This window comes from Euprymna scolopes, chromosome 42, assembly GCF_053919585.1.
Source record: "Euprymna scolopes isolate OS-2025 chromosome 42, ASM5391958v1, whole genome shotgun sequence".
In the NCBI taxonomy this organism is placed as follows: domain Eukaryota; kingdom Metazoa; phylum Mollusca; class Cephalopoda; order Sepiida; family Sepiolidae; genus Euprymna; species Euprymna scolopes.
In genome coordinates, this window is record NC_136523.1 from 66,856,074 (window position 1) to 66,869,011 (window position 12,938).

Here is a 12,938-nt window from a genome sequence, read left to right on the forward strand (position 1 = left end):
TCAAGAGTGGAGCAACGGTAAAGAAGTTCGCCTACTTTTAAGGAAATTAGGGACCACAGAACATAGCAAGTTTGTGGATTATATTCTCCCGAGTGAATTGAAATTTTCTGAAGCAATCAAACTTTTATCTGAACTGTTCAGCCTGAATTCTATGCTCTTTCATAGAAGATAGAAGTGTTTGAACCTGCAAAAAAGTGATGACAACGATTACCTAACCTTCGCATCCATGGTAAATAAACACTGCGATGATTTCCGTCTATCTGACTTATCGGCAGATGACTTCAAGTGTTTAATTTTTGCGCAGGGTCTATTCTCATCCAAAAACGCTGAGATTAGACAATATGTTCTCTCTAGACTTGAGAGCGAACAGGGCCTCACCCTCCAGAAGTTGGCCGAGGATTGTCAATGGGTAGTCTGCATAAGGAACAACTCGAGACATATCGAGGAGTCAGGCACAACATTCATTAGAAGGACGTGTAGTGAACTACTACTATGATGCTGCTACGGAATGCTTCCCTTAATTCTCTTTTTCTCCCTACTCTTCTACTTTTCCCTTCCTTTCTTCTCTCAACGTCACCAGATTTTTCAGCCAATCAGAATAGAGGACTGTGTTGGAGGGAGATACAAAGAAGAAATCTGTCTCAGACATGCGGAAACGATAGAAGCATCAACACGTGACGGACCAGTTTCCTTGGATAAAGACTTTTATCAAAGAAATGTACCATCCTCTTTGTGCCCCTATATCTTGGAAACCTTTATAAAACATCATCAATCCTAAAGTCTCGTCACACTTAATTATAACCAATGTTTTCTTTTCCATAACCGTTCTTTTTCAGCACTCTTTGTTCTCTCTCTAATGTCGGAGGTGCCCCAAAAAGGGGACTGACCGAAATGGTGACCCTTTTTCAAATGTTGTTAAAATTTATGATAACCGCAGACCGGAAAAATACTCACCTTGAAAAAGCAAAGCTGGAAATAAGAAAACTCAGGCTACACCTAATAAGTACCACCCAGTCACAAGACCCGGATCCCCTACAAGCCCATGCTATCGCTGGAGCAGGAAACATTGGTCGAGTTAATGTTTTTACAAAGATAAGTACTGCAACAAATGTGGCAGGAAGAGCCACAAAGCGATCCAGTGCAGGAAGAACATGGTCAAGAACAGCGTCTGACAGATTAGATTCGGAGAAGAACTGGCACAAATATGTCACAGTTAACATCACAAATAAAACTGTGCATCTACAATTGGATTCCAGATCAGACCTGTCCATCATTAACCTTAAGACATGGAAAAGGCTAAGGAAACCAACCATGTGGAAGACAAACAAATCAGCTCGAGCTGTAACAGGCGATAAAGTGGAATTTGAGGGAGAGCTCACACTCCCGGTGACCTTAAATGGTGTTACTAAAAAAGTGAAAGTATATGTACATAGGACATCTGTAGACAATGTATGACGAGCTGGTCGCTGTCATGTCCAATGCACCAATGACACTGCGCCTGCATGATGGGACGGGAAATCTGGTTGGTACTGATTTGCATGAGTTGGCATCCCCGCAGTGATAAAAAATGTTGAACTTTTGTGTGAGCACGGCATTTTTTCATTTGCTTCAGTTGGTGAAAGAGATTTTGTGCTGTTCGTCTCAGTTACGCAAATCAAGGACAGGAAAAAAGGGACAGCGAGAACAGCAAATAGGACATACTGATTCAAGCTATCTTAGCATTATGACTGAAGGAAGGTTTGACCTAATATTAGTACCAGAATATGACGGCACAACATCTATTGTAGACTGGTTAGAGAGAGTGGACCTTATCTGCAAGCTCTCGAGAGTCAAACATGTCATCCCCTTGCGACTAGCTGGAGGAGCTTTCGACGTATACTAACAGCTGTCAGATGCAGAGAAGAATAATGTAACACGGGTGGAAGATGCACTGCACAGGGCCTTTGTGCTTGACCCATGTGAGGCATACAAGCAGTTTGCAAGACGCACCTTACACTCAGACGAGTCGGTAGATGAGTTCTACGCTGCATTAACGAAGCTCTCCAGTCTGTTTGGAAGAGTCCCAAGCCAGACGCTGAAGTATGCATTCATGGCTGGACTGCCTGCCCATACCCAGGACTTGCTACGTGCATCTGCTGACATCAACCAGATCCCAACAGAAAGTATGCTCAGCCAAGCAAGGTCCGTGGTAAATAACGAATGGGTTGCAGCCGCTGTCGACAAGTCAGACACGGAAAAATGCCTTTACACAAGCCCTCTGAAAACTCACTGCAGTGTTTCAATTGCTCTGGAGCCAACCATCTTGCTAAGCACTGTCAACTCAAACAATTGAGGCAGTGCTGTACACCATGCATTAGATGCTACCGATGCCAGAAAGAGGGACACATCGCGTCACAATGTCCAGAAAATGGAAACAGGGGCAAGATGTGAGCGCCACTCTCACCCCGAGTAGGATGAGAATCGACCTTCCAGTGAAGCGCGTGCATGTCAACAGAATGATTCGGGATGCATTGATTGACTCTGGGTGCACCCGATCTCTAGTAAGGAGTACGGTTTGCGGTTTACGGATTGGACACAAGACAGAGGTATTAACTATTGATGGAAAGAGTATGACCAGCAAAGGAGCAGCCAAGGTCAGTTTGCAGGTGGATAAAAGGATCCCTGTGGTGGTGGAGATGTTGGCTATGGATGGAGATCTGTTGGGATTCGATCTCTTGCTCGGAATTGATGCCATCTGCCTGTTGGGCTGTGTTCATATAAATGAACACGGTGAGGTCAATTTCCCCGAAAGAAGTTTGCGGTGTCGGCACTGTGCTGCCCTCCCCAAAAATGCCATTGACATTTGGTTTAGACAGCCAGCATAAACTCGGAAACACCGAAAGAAAAACCAATTCCATTTATAGTGGAAAGGGAATTTTATTCCGTGAAACAGGTAAAATTTTAGTTAATCTCACACTCAGGGTTGAAGAAGGAAGAAGCGCGTGCGAAGCTTCCAAGTTGCACTAGTTAAAAAACCCGCGGAAGCGCCGGTCATGTGGAGACAACGATCCTTATTATTTAAAGAAATAGAATAAATCTTCCGGAAATAGATTAAGTTAAGCTGAAGGGGAATTAACGACAGAAAAAGACCAGAGAAAGTAAAAAGCAAAAAGATAAAGAAAGTCACGTCGCAGCGTGAATAAAAACAATAACAAGGAAAAAACCGGTGAAAAGTGAAAGCCTGCCACTGATGAAAAAAGTTCCGGTTGCGGGGCGGCCATAACACTCCCCGTCTGAGATTGAAAAATCTCATAAGTCCAAATAGTTTGGCTACATTTTTTTTTTTTTTTTTTTTTTTTTACAAGAAGAAAAGAGAGGAGGGAAGGGAACAGTCAGCAAATACCAAGAGAATTAAGGTTGGGGACGTAGGTCATATGGCCGGATCAGGTGTGCATGGGGGCAGGAGAAGCACAGTCTCTGTTACTGGTCTTAGGAAGAGTCTGCTACAATTGTTCTTGTGTATTCTTACTTCGACCTGACGTACCCTTCCGTCTTTACTTTCCATCACTCTGGTGATCATCCCTAAAGGCCATTCATTTCTTTTGGCATCATGATCCTTTAAAAGGACCACACTGCCAGCCTTCAGGTTAGGCATGTTGGCAGTCCATTTGCTGCGGGATTGTACAAGGGGTATGTATTGACCTTTCCACCGGTTCCAAAAGGTCTGGGCCAAATGCTGCACATGCCTCCATTGTCGCCTAGAGACGTCTTTCACGTCAAATTGGCCCGGGGGAGCAGGCAAGAATCCAATCTTTTGAGTTAGGAGTGTTGAGGGGGTTAGCGGAACTGGATCTTCAGGGTCTGAGGAAACAGGGACGAGAGGTCTGTTGTTAATGATAGCGGCTACCTCAGCAAGAAAGGTAGTAAGCACCTCATGGGTCAACTTAGAGCTGCCGTGTTGAAGCAACATAGAATCTAGGATTCTCTTTGTTAACCCTATCATCCTTTCCCACACGCCGCCCATGTGTGGTGCATGTGGAGGGTTGAACAGCCAGGAGCAGCCATGGTTTGAGAGGTGTCTGTTTACTGCCTCTGTATTCAGAGTGGGGCTGATCTCGAGCTCCTTTCTCGCTCCAATGAAATTGGAGCCTTGGTCTGAACGGATTATCTTCACGGGGCCTCGGATAGAGAAAAAACGTCTCAGGGCATTGATTAGGCTGGAGGTATCTAATGACTCCAAGACCTCAATGTGGACGGCTCTTGTCGTCATGCAGGTGAATAGGGTGGCCCATCTCTTGCTATGGGCTAAGCCCTCTCTGGTTCGGCGTGCAGTAATGGGCCAGGGTCCAAACACGTCTAGCCCGACGTTAGTAAAAGGGGGTTCACAGGACAAACGATCTTCCGGTAGATCCGCCATTTTCTGCACTTGCATTGGTCCTCGGAGTTTCCTACAAATGACGCAGTAGTGTATCATTCTACTGATACACCTCTTTCCTCTAACAATCCAGAATCCAGCCGAACGTACTGCACCTTCTGTAAAGTGGCGACCTTGATGATGTACTAACACATGGTGGTGTCGGACAAGCAGAGTGGTTGTATGAAGCTTGCCGGATAGTATGAGCGGGTGCGCGTCGCCGTGCTCTTGACCTGCTCTACGTGTGCGGCCTCCAACTCTGAGTAGACCTTCGCTGTCCAGAAACGGGTCCAATTTTGTGAGGGTGCTGGTCTTAGGGAGTCGTTTGTGTTCGTTCAGGCAAGAAATTTCAGATGCATAAGCTTCTCTTTGTGCTGACCGGAGAACGACTTTAGCCGCTTGCCTCATCGTTTCTGCGGAAAGAGGGGTTTGACAGTAGTGCCATCCCTCACAGGGGCTGGTATTAGGTGTCATGTGGAATGATGCAGTGATATGGATCAGACGAGCAATTGCCCTATTTAGGGTCTTCCATGTGGAGAATCTGGCAAATCGATGGGCACCAAGTGAAGGAGGGAAACAGTGGCTGGTGTAACTTGCCACTGTGGGACGAACGTCGCTGTCGTTTTCAGGATTCAGGAGAGGATAGGAGTCTGGTCTAGGACATTCAAAGGAAGGGTCAGAGATGAAACATGGTCCGTTAAGCCAAGCTGTGGTCGAGAGCTGGGCGGCAGGTACCGATCTGGTTCCGCAGTCAGCTGGGTTCTTGTCTGTGGGCACATAGTGCCACTGCTTTGGCTGTGATGAGCTGCGAATGCGTCGTACTCGGTTGCTGACGTACACGTAAAAGCGCCGTTGCTCATTGTTTATATAGCCAAGGATGACCTTGCTATCGGTAAAAAATAGGGTTGAGTTGATTTGGATATCCAGCTCCGAGATAACCATCTCGGCTAATTCTACTGCGAGGACCGCTGCACACAGTTCCAATCGGGGAATCGAGACCTCAGGTTGTGGGGCTAATTTGGACTTACCCATGGTAAATCCCACCTCACAAGTGCCATCCGGGTAAAGGATTCTCAGGTAAGCCACTGCGGCTATAGCCTTAGTGGAGGCGTCTGAGAATATGCATAGTTGTTTGCAGAGAGCACCGGTTGGAGACCTACGAGTATAAGGTCTTGATATCTGTAGTTCCCGTAATGCTTGAAGGGAGTTGCGCCAGTTCGTCCAATGTTGTTCTTTCTGAGGTGGTAAGGGAGTGTCCCAGTCGAAACTGTCTGCCATCAATTCACGCAAAATAAGTTTACCCTGAATGATGACAGGTGCCACAAAGCCGAGGGGATCGTACAGACTGTTGATTGTGGACAGGACGCCCCTGCGCGTGTACGGCTTCTTCTCTTGTGAGACGTTGAAACTGAAACAGTCGCTTTTTGGGTTCCAATCCAATCCTAGGCTGCGTTGCATTGGTATTGTATCTTCATCGAGATCTAGATCTCTGACACCAGTAGCGAGATCTTCAGAAGGGAAGGCATCGAGAACCTCTTTTCTATTTGACGTTATTTTATGTAACCTCAAGTTGGAGGCTGAGAGGGCTTTGCGCGTTTTTTTCAGCAGGGAGATGGCCTCTGCGGTTGTAGCCACTGACTTGAGACCATCATCCACGTAGAAGTCTCGCTGAATGTATTTAACAACTGCTGGATCATTCTCCCCCTCCACGGACTTTCTAAGACAATAAGTTGCCACAGCTGGAGATGGTCTATTTCCGAACACATGAACCTTCATTCTATACTCAATAATTCTCTGGGTTGGGTCATTGTTTTTGTACCAAAGAAAACGTAAGAGGTCTCGGTGTTCCTTCTTTACAAAGAAGCAAAAGAACATTTGTTCTATGTCGGCCATGAATGCCACAGGTTCTTGTCGAAAACGGAGGAGGACTCCGACTAAGTTGTTGGTTAGATCTGGTCCAGTCAGCAGGTTCTCATTTAGGGACCTGTCCATATGTTGGGCACTGGAGTCAAACACGACTCTTATCTTATGCGGCTTTTTGGGGTGATAAACTCCAAACATGGGCAGATACCACATTTCTTTGTTGCTTGGCAGTGGAAGAGCTACCTCTGCCTGTTCCTTTTCGAATATTCCCTTCATGAAGGAGAAGAAGTCTTGTTTTAACTGTGGCTTCCTTTCGAACTGGCGAAGGAGTGAATGGAGGCGTTTAACAGCTTGAGGCTTGTTATTTGGTAATCGGCGACAGTATGGCTTGAGAGGAAGGGGTGCTACCCAACTACCATTGTCATCCTTTCTTACTTCCTCCTTCATGATCTCGATGAAGGTTTCGTCTTCTATTGAGTGGGTCAGCTGCTCGTCGTTTGCCGATAGTTGAAAGACTGAATGCCCCATCTCCGTTTTATGGAATGTGTCCTTGGCCTGAAATGAACAGGGGCATCTTTCAAAGTTGGTTGGTCGACCACGTACTTCACCCTTGGTGAAGAAGGTGTTTACAATAGAGGGCCTGTGAGTTCCTCCGAGACACACGTCACCCACTATCACCCAGCCCATGTCTAGCCGTTGAGCGTAAGGTCCGTTCTGAGGACCATTAACTTGGGCGCGAACCTTGTGGACATCAATTATGTCGCGGCCCAAGAGAATCCAGATGGGAGCCGTGTCATCCAAATCCGGAATCTCTTCTGCGATGTGCGACAGGTGTTTGTGATAGCGAGCTGCTTCGGGTGTAGGGATCTCTGACCGGTTGTCTGGTATGTCAGCGCACTCAATCAGCGTAGGAAGTGGTAGATTTGATTTGCCGTCCAATGATTCTACCCTATATCCTTGCGCTCTCCTACCAGATGTTTCCGTGAAGCCAGCGCAAGTCCTCAGCGAATACGCCGATATGGGTCCGTTGTCGTGAAAGACTTTAAAGAATTCCGGATGTGCCAGTGACTGGTTACTGTGCTCGTCAATCACTGCATACATCCTTTTTGCCTTGACCCTTTGTCCTTCTGGGTAAACTCTGACTAGACAGATCTTTGCGCAGGATCTCTTGTTTTGGTTTTTGCCGCATACCTCTGTACAATGGGTTTCGACATTATGTCTCTCCCCGCCGTGGTGAGGCATGGTGTTAGCAGGCGATGAGTTCTGCGCGGGACAAGGATGAAGAACAGTGTTGTGTTCGTTGCTGCCACATTCTTCACATACACCGCCATGTTCACAGTTCTTGGCCGTGTGACTAGACGAGCAGCAACGAAAGCAGAGATGGTTTTGAACCAAATACGCCTTTCTGTCCTCCAGGGCTTTTTGTCTGAAAGCTCGGCAGGCGCTCAGTGGGTGTGGCAGTTTGTGTATGGGGCATGCCTCATTTATAGCCCCGGGTGTGACTTGGGTCTTGTTGATAGAGACGTGGTTCCTTCCCTTGGAATATCTCTCTATCCTTCCGGTAGGGTGGGTCTCGTCCTCGAAGCAAAAACTTGGGTCGTTCCGATCGTCTGCTTGTTGTTCGACGAATTGTGCAAAGACCGCAAACGGGGGAAAGGGCACCTGGTGTTTCCGTTTAAATGCAGTGCCGTGGGTAGTCCACTGCTCTCTTAGGTTAAAGGGAAGCTTCTCTACTATGGACTTAAGGCCTCTTGCAGTGTCCAAGAGCCTCAGCCCAGGAAGTCCACCGTCATCCTTGGCAGCCTGCAGTTCTGTGAGGAGGTCACTAAATTCCCTCAGTCGATGGTAATCTTGGCCGATGCGAGGGAACTGATTTATTTTTTCAAAGAGGGAATCCTCAATGGCCTCCGGAGACCCATAACATTTGTCTAGGCGCTTCCAAATTTCCTGGAGACCCTTGTCGGGATTGTTTATGTGGGCATTCCTCAGACGCTTTGCGTGTTGAGCAGATGCAGGTCCCAACCATCTCACCAGCATGTCTATTTCGTCGCTGGGTTTTAGTGTCACATCGCCAAAGGAGTTGCAGAAGGAACGTTTCCAAGCTCTGTAATCCTTGGCTTGGTCAGTGAAATTCACCATGCTTTGGCATATATGTTCCCGCATGGTGAAGTGGCGCATAATCTCTTTGGTGCTGTCACCATTTTCTGTGTTGACACGCTCCTGATGAGTTGGGTGATATATATTTAGACCTTGGCAGAAGGTGTCGGGAATTTCTTTTTGGGGGAGTTTTAGACATTCTTGTGTCTTAGGTGGTTCAAATGGTGCTGCTGTAGGTGACAGCATTTGTACTCCCTTGACTAGTTTTTCCACGTAGTCTTGTGTGCGCTGTATGGGGTCGGCAGGCTCTTGGTCGATGATAATACTGGATCTGCTAGATCCTAGGTCACTGGCCGCTCGCTCCGACCCAAGGAAGGCCCTGGCTGCAGCCTCCTTCATGGCCACCTCTCTTTCGGCTTCCAGTAGTCGTTCTTCCGACTCCATCTTTGCTTGTGTTTGAAGCCAAGCCTCCCTAAGCTTGTTCTGTCTGTGGGTGAACTGTAAATTGGTTCTGGCCATTTCTAGTTCTGCTATGACCTTAGATGAGGTGGTGGAGGAGGACACCCTTGAGCGAGTCCGATAGGAGGACGATGACCTTTTGTCCATTGCTGGGTAGTCCGATATCACACGTGTGTTCTAACACTAGGAAGGAGTTGGCTGTGTAAAAGATAGAAGAGACGGTGTCTGGAACGCCGAAATTTAATGGCCCTGTATCCGCTTCTAACCTGGAGCGAGTAACTAAAATTTTACTGTGCTGCCCTCCCCAAAAATGCCATTGACATTTGGTTTAGCCAGCATAAACTCGGAAACACCGAAAGAAAAACCAATTCCATTTATAGTGGAAAGGGAATTTTATTCCGTGAAACAGGTAAAATTTTAGTTAATCTCACACTCAGGGTTGAAGAAGGAAGAAGCGCGTGCGAAGCTTCCAAGTTGCACTAGTTAAAAAACCCGCGGAAGCGCCGGTCACGTGGAGACAACGATCCTTATTATTTAAAGAAATAGAATAAATCTTCCGGAAATAGATTAAGTTAAGCTGAAGGGGAATTAACGACAGAAAAAGACCAGAGAAAGTAAAAAGCAAAAAGATAAAGAAAGTCACGTCGCAGCGTGAATAAAAACAATAACAAGGAAAAAACCGGTGAAAAGTGAAAGCCTGCCACTGATGAAAAAAGTTCCGGTTGCGGGGCGGCCATAACAGGCACTGCTGTTGCAGTGAAAATAGAATGACCTGACTTTGATGTTGTATTCGACCCGACTAAGAAACATTGGACTGCAACCTGGAAATGGTCAAACGAGCACCCGCCACAACAGCTGATCAATCAGACACTTGAATACACTGTGCCCAAACACATTCGGAAGGACTATGACTGCAAATTGCAAACTTGGATTCACAATGGATGGCTGATACCATACCCGGAGAAAGAGCTTGGTCCACCCAAGGGATTAATCTCACTAATGGCGATTGGTCAGCATAACAAGGGGAAAGTGTGGCCTGTTATGGATTACCACGAGCTAAACGACCATGTGGACGCATACACGGCACGTGCGGATGTGTGTTCACAAAAGCTGAGAGACTGGCGGAGGAAGGGGTCTGACGTGTCAGTGTTGGACTAATGAAAGGCTTACCTCCAGGTACATGTGCACTGTTCTTTATGGCCGTTTCAAACCGTGGTTGTGAAGAGAGAAAGATACTGCCTGACTAGGATTGGATTTGGGCTTAACGTTGCCCATCCATGCAGGCAATTGCCAAGGCTGTCCAAAAATGCAACTGTTCAAGAAGCAACATCGGCATATATAGATGATTTATACATCAACAATAGCATGGCGCCCGTGAAATGAGTGAAGCAACATCTTCTTTGGTTTGGATTGGAAAGCAAGGAACCAGAGCGGCTTGAGGATGACGCACGGGTGCTTGGATTGGAGGTCTGGGTGAGCATGAGACTCTGCGATGGAAGCGTGGTAGTATGATTCCAGATGTTCCAGAGATTGTGACACATCGAGCCATTTTTTCCCTGTGTGGGAAACTGACCAGGCATCTGCCAGTGTGTGGGTGGCTACGAGAAGCAACAGGAATCATAAAGCGACAAGCCAACACCGTCACCCAAGGATGGGACGACACCACAGAGGATGTTCCACTTCAACAAATGCTCCAGGAAACAATAGCCAGGGTGAAGAAAAGAGATCCTTCACAGGGTCTGTGGTTTGTAAATGAACAAGACGTCAATGTATTGGAGGATGCAAGTTCCTTGGCAACCGGCGTTCTCATGGAACATGACACTATTGTCTTTGAAGATGCATGTTGACTGCGATTCATGAACGACGTGCAGCATATTAACTTGGCTGAACTGGATGTGGCGTTGAAGGCTATCAACCTTGCGTTACACTGGAAGTGCAAATTTATACACTTAAAAATGGACTCAATAAGTGTCTATCACTCGTTAGTGGACATACTCAATGGAAAAACTAGAGTACGCACAAAGGCTACCAGTGAAATGTTACTCCGACGACGATTGGACATAATAAAATCACTGGTAGAAGAGTACGGACTTTCAATAGACGTTGCTCTGGTCCCGTCCAGTCAGAATTTGGACAGGAAGAAAAGGACAGCGAGAACAGCAAATAGAACATACTGATTCAACATCCGAAAACCTCTTTGGTACCGACTAGATGGAGCGATTCAAATTGTGGGACCAACCTACGAATAAATTCTGTCATAGGGTAGAAGACTCGTCTACGGGAGCGCAACAACTGAAGGATGAGTTAAAAGAGGAATTTCCAGAAGTATTCTCACCAGGACTAAGAAAATGTACAAAGGCTATAGCAAGATTTGAACTAAAAGAAACACTCTGCCCGTTTTCAAGAAGAAACGAAACGTCCCATTTGCAGCAACAGAGAAATCGAAAAAGAGAGCTTCAATGGAATCTGCTAAAGGAGGCAAAAAACTGAAACTGCAACGCCAAAAAACCCATGCCCAAAGAATTCTCCAAGCCAAAGCAGCCTAAGGAGGCTGACAAAATTGGTGAGAAACAAATTAGTCATGCGGATAGCCTATCTAGGCTGATACTATTGAAAAGGGATCCATTTGAAGATTCCATCATTGCCACTCTTTGGGCGGATGGGGAAATAAAAACGATGATAGGCAACACAATCAGAGAACTCCCGGTGCCTCTATCGGAGATTAAAAGGAAGCATTTCAACAATTTCTACACGTGTATAGGATTACACCCAACCCAAACACACCAACAGCAGTCTCACCTGCAGAAACGATGTTTGCATGGAAAGTGAGATCCGTTTTTGGCAAGCTCTTACCCAAAGAATCAAGGCCACTAGTGACCACTTGTGTACCCAGTAAACGTTTCATATCAGGTGGAAGGAAGTGTTTTTCAAAAGTTATAAAAACAACACATCATTCTGGGAGGTGGGTACAATTACTAAGAGAGTCAGTGACATGGTATATATCATTCAAATACCAACATATACCCACAAGCGTCACCAGAACCAACTAAGAAGATGTCGATCATTTAAAACCAACGACAGTTCACCATTGGAAGATGAGCTGATAGACACCGTCTTCAAAACTTTTGATCTTGAACCTCCTTAACCAACACCTGAACTATGGCAGTCGTTCCGTAAGAGAAAGGTTACCGAGCCATTGATGGTAAACCCTAAAAGGAAGAGGTACTAACAGCTTTTATGAACAAAAAGCTTAGAAGGGGAGAGGGTTGGAGACACCCCTCCATGGGATTAATGGACTATCTCATGACATCACTTCCTCTATTGACTACCGGTGCCCGCAGATAGAGATTGGCACACGACCAAGCAGGTCCGGTGCAAACGCACTACCATTGAGGAATGGTATCCATGAATATCCTGTAATAAGGAATGCATCATTTTTTTTAAATGTTACTGGAGCATTGTTAATCCAGACGGCATAACTTTATATTGGTATAGACCATCTGGTGTGACGAATGCGGAGATTTCTTTTGCTTCATTGGTTAAAGATACTAGCCAGTAACCTTTCATCAGGTAAAATTTCTGACATATTTGGATTTCCCGCTTGTTGCGGTGCGCTCACATCGTAGTTTATGTTTTGCCGCGCCGCCCATTTTTTCATTTGGGAACGATCTCATATACACCGCCTAATTTCAACTTTTTCTCCACAAAAATTGATCAAACATAAAGGCAATCAGTTTACACGTGAAATTCTTTTGGTTGTATTCGATTCAGTTGAGAATTAATGCTATTCATTTGTTTTCTCTCTGAGATTAGTGCATGTTGTAATGATACCTTCTCATAAATATAGCACATTGGCACCCAACCCTTCAGTTTCGACCAGGTGCCAGCCCTGGCCAGGGGAATAGGAGGAGGCTCTCGAAACAACAACTGACACGACCAGTCACATCGACCGAATCTACCAGTGCTGAAGGATTCCAGCAGCAGCAGCAGTGGCGGCAGCAGCCGTCTCAGCAGCAGTTCAAACAACCCTTATCAGGGCTAAACAACCAGCCCTTATCAGGGCTAATAAGTGTTTTCACAAATGTGATTCACTACTGCTTGCTTCCTGAGACCCACCAGCAGCGAA

At 46.2% G+C, this 12,938-nt stretch overlaps 1 protein-coding gene across 1 annotated transcript; it reads right to left on the minus strand.

Moving 5' to 3' along the window:
• Positions 1-3,409: 3,409 nt before the first annotated feature.
• On the minus strand, positions 3,410-8,959 carry LOC145267196 (uncharacterized). Its single transcript, XM_080123261.1, has one exon. The coding sequence runs from the start codon at positions 8,957-8,959 to the stop codon at positions 3,410-3,412; it is 5,550 nt and encodes a 1,849-aa protein (XP_079979387.1).
• Positions 8,960-12,938: the final 3,979 nt, after the last annotated feature.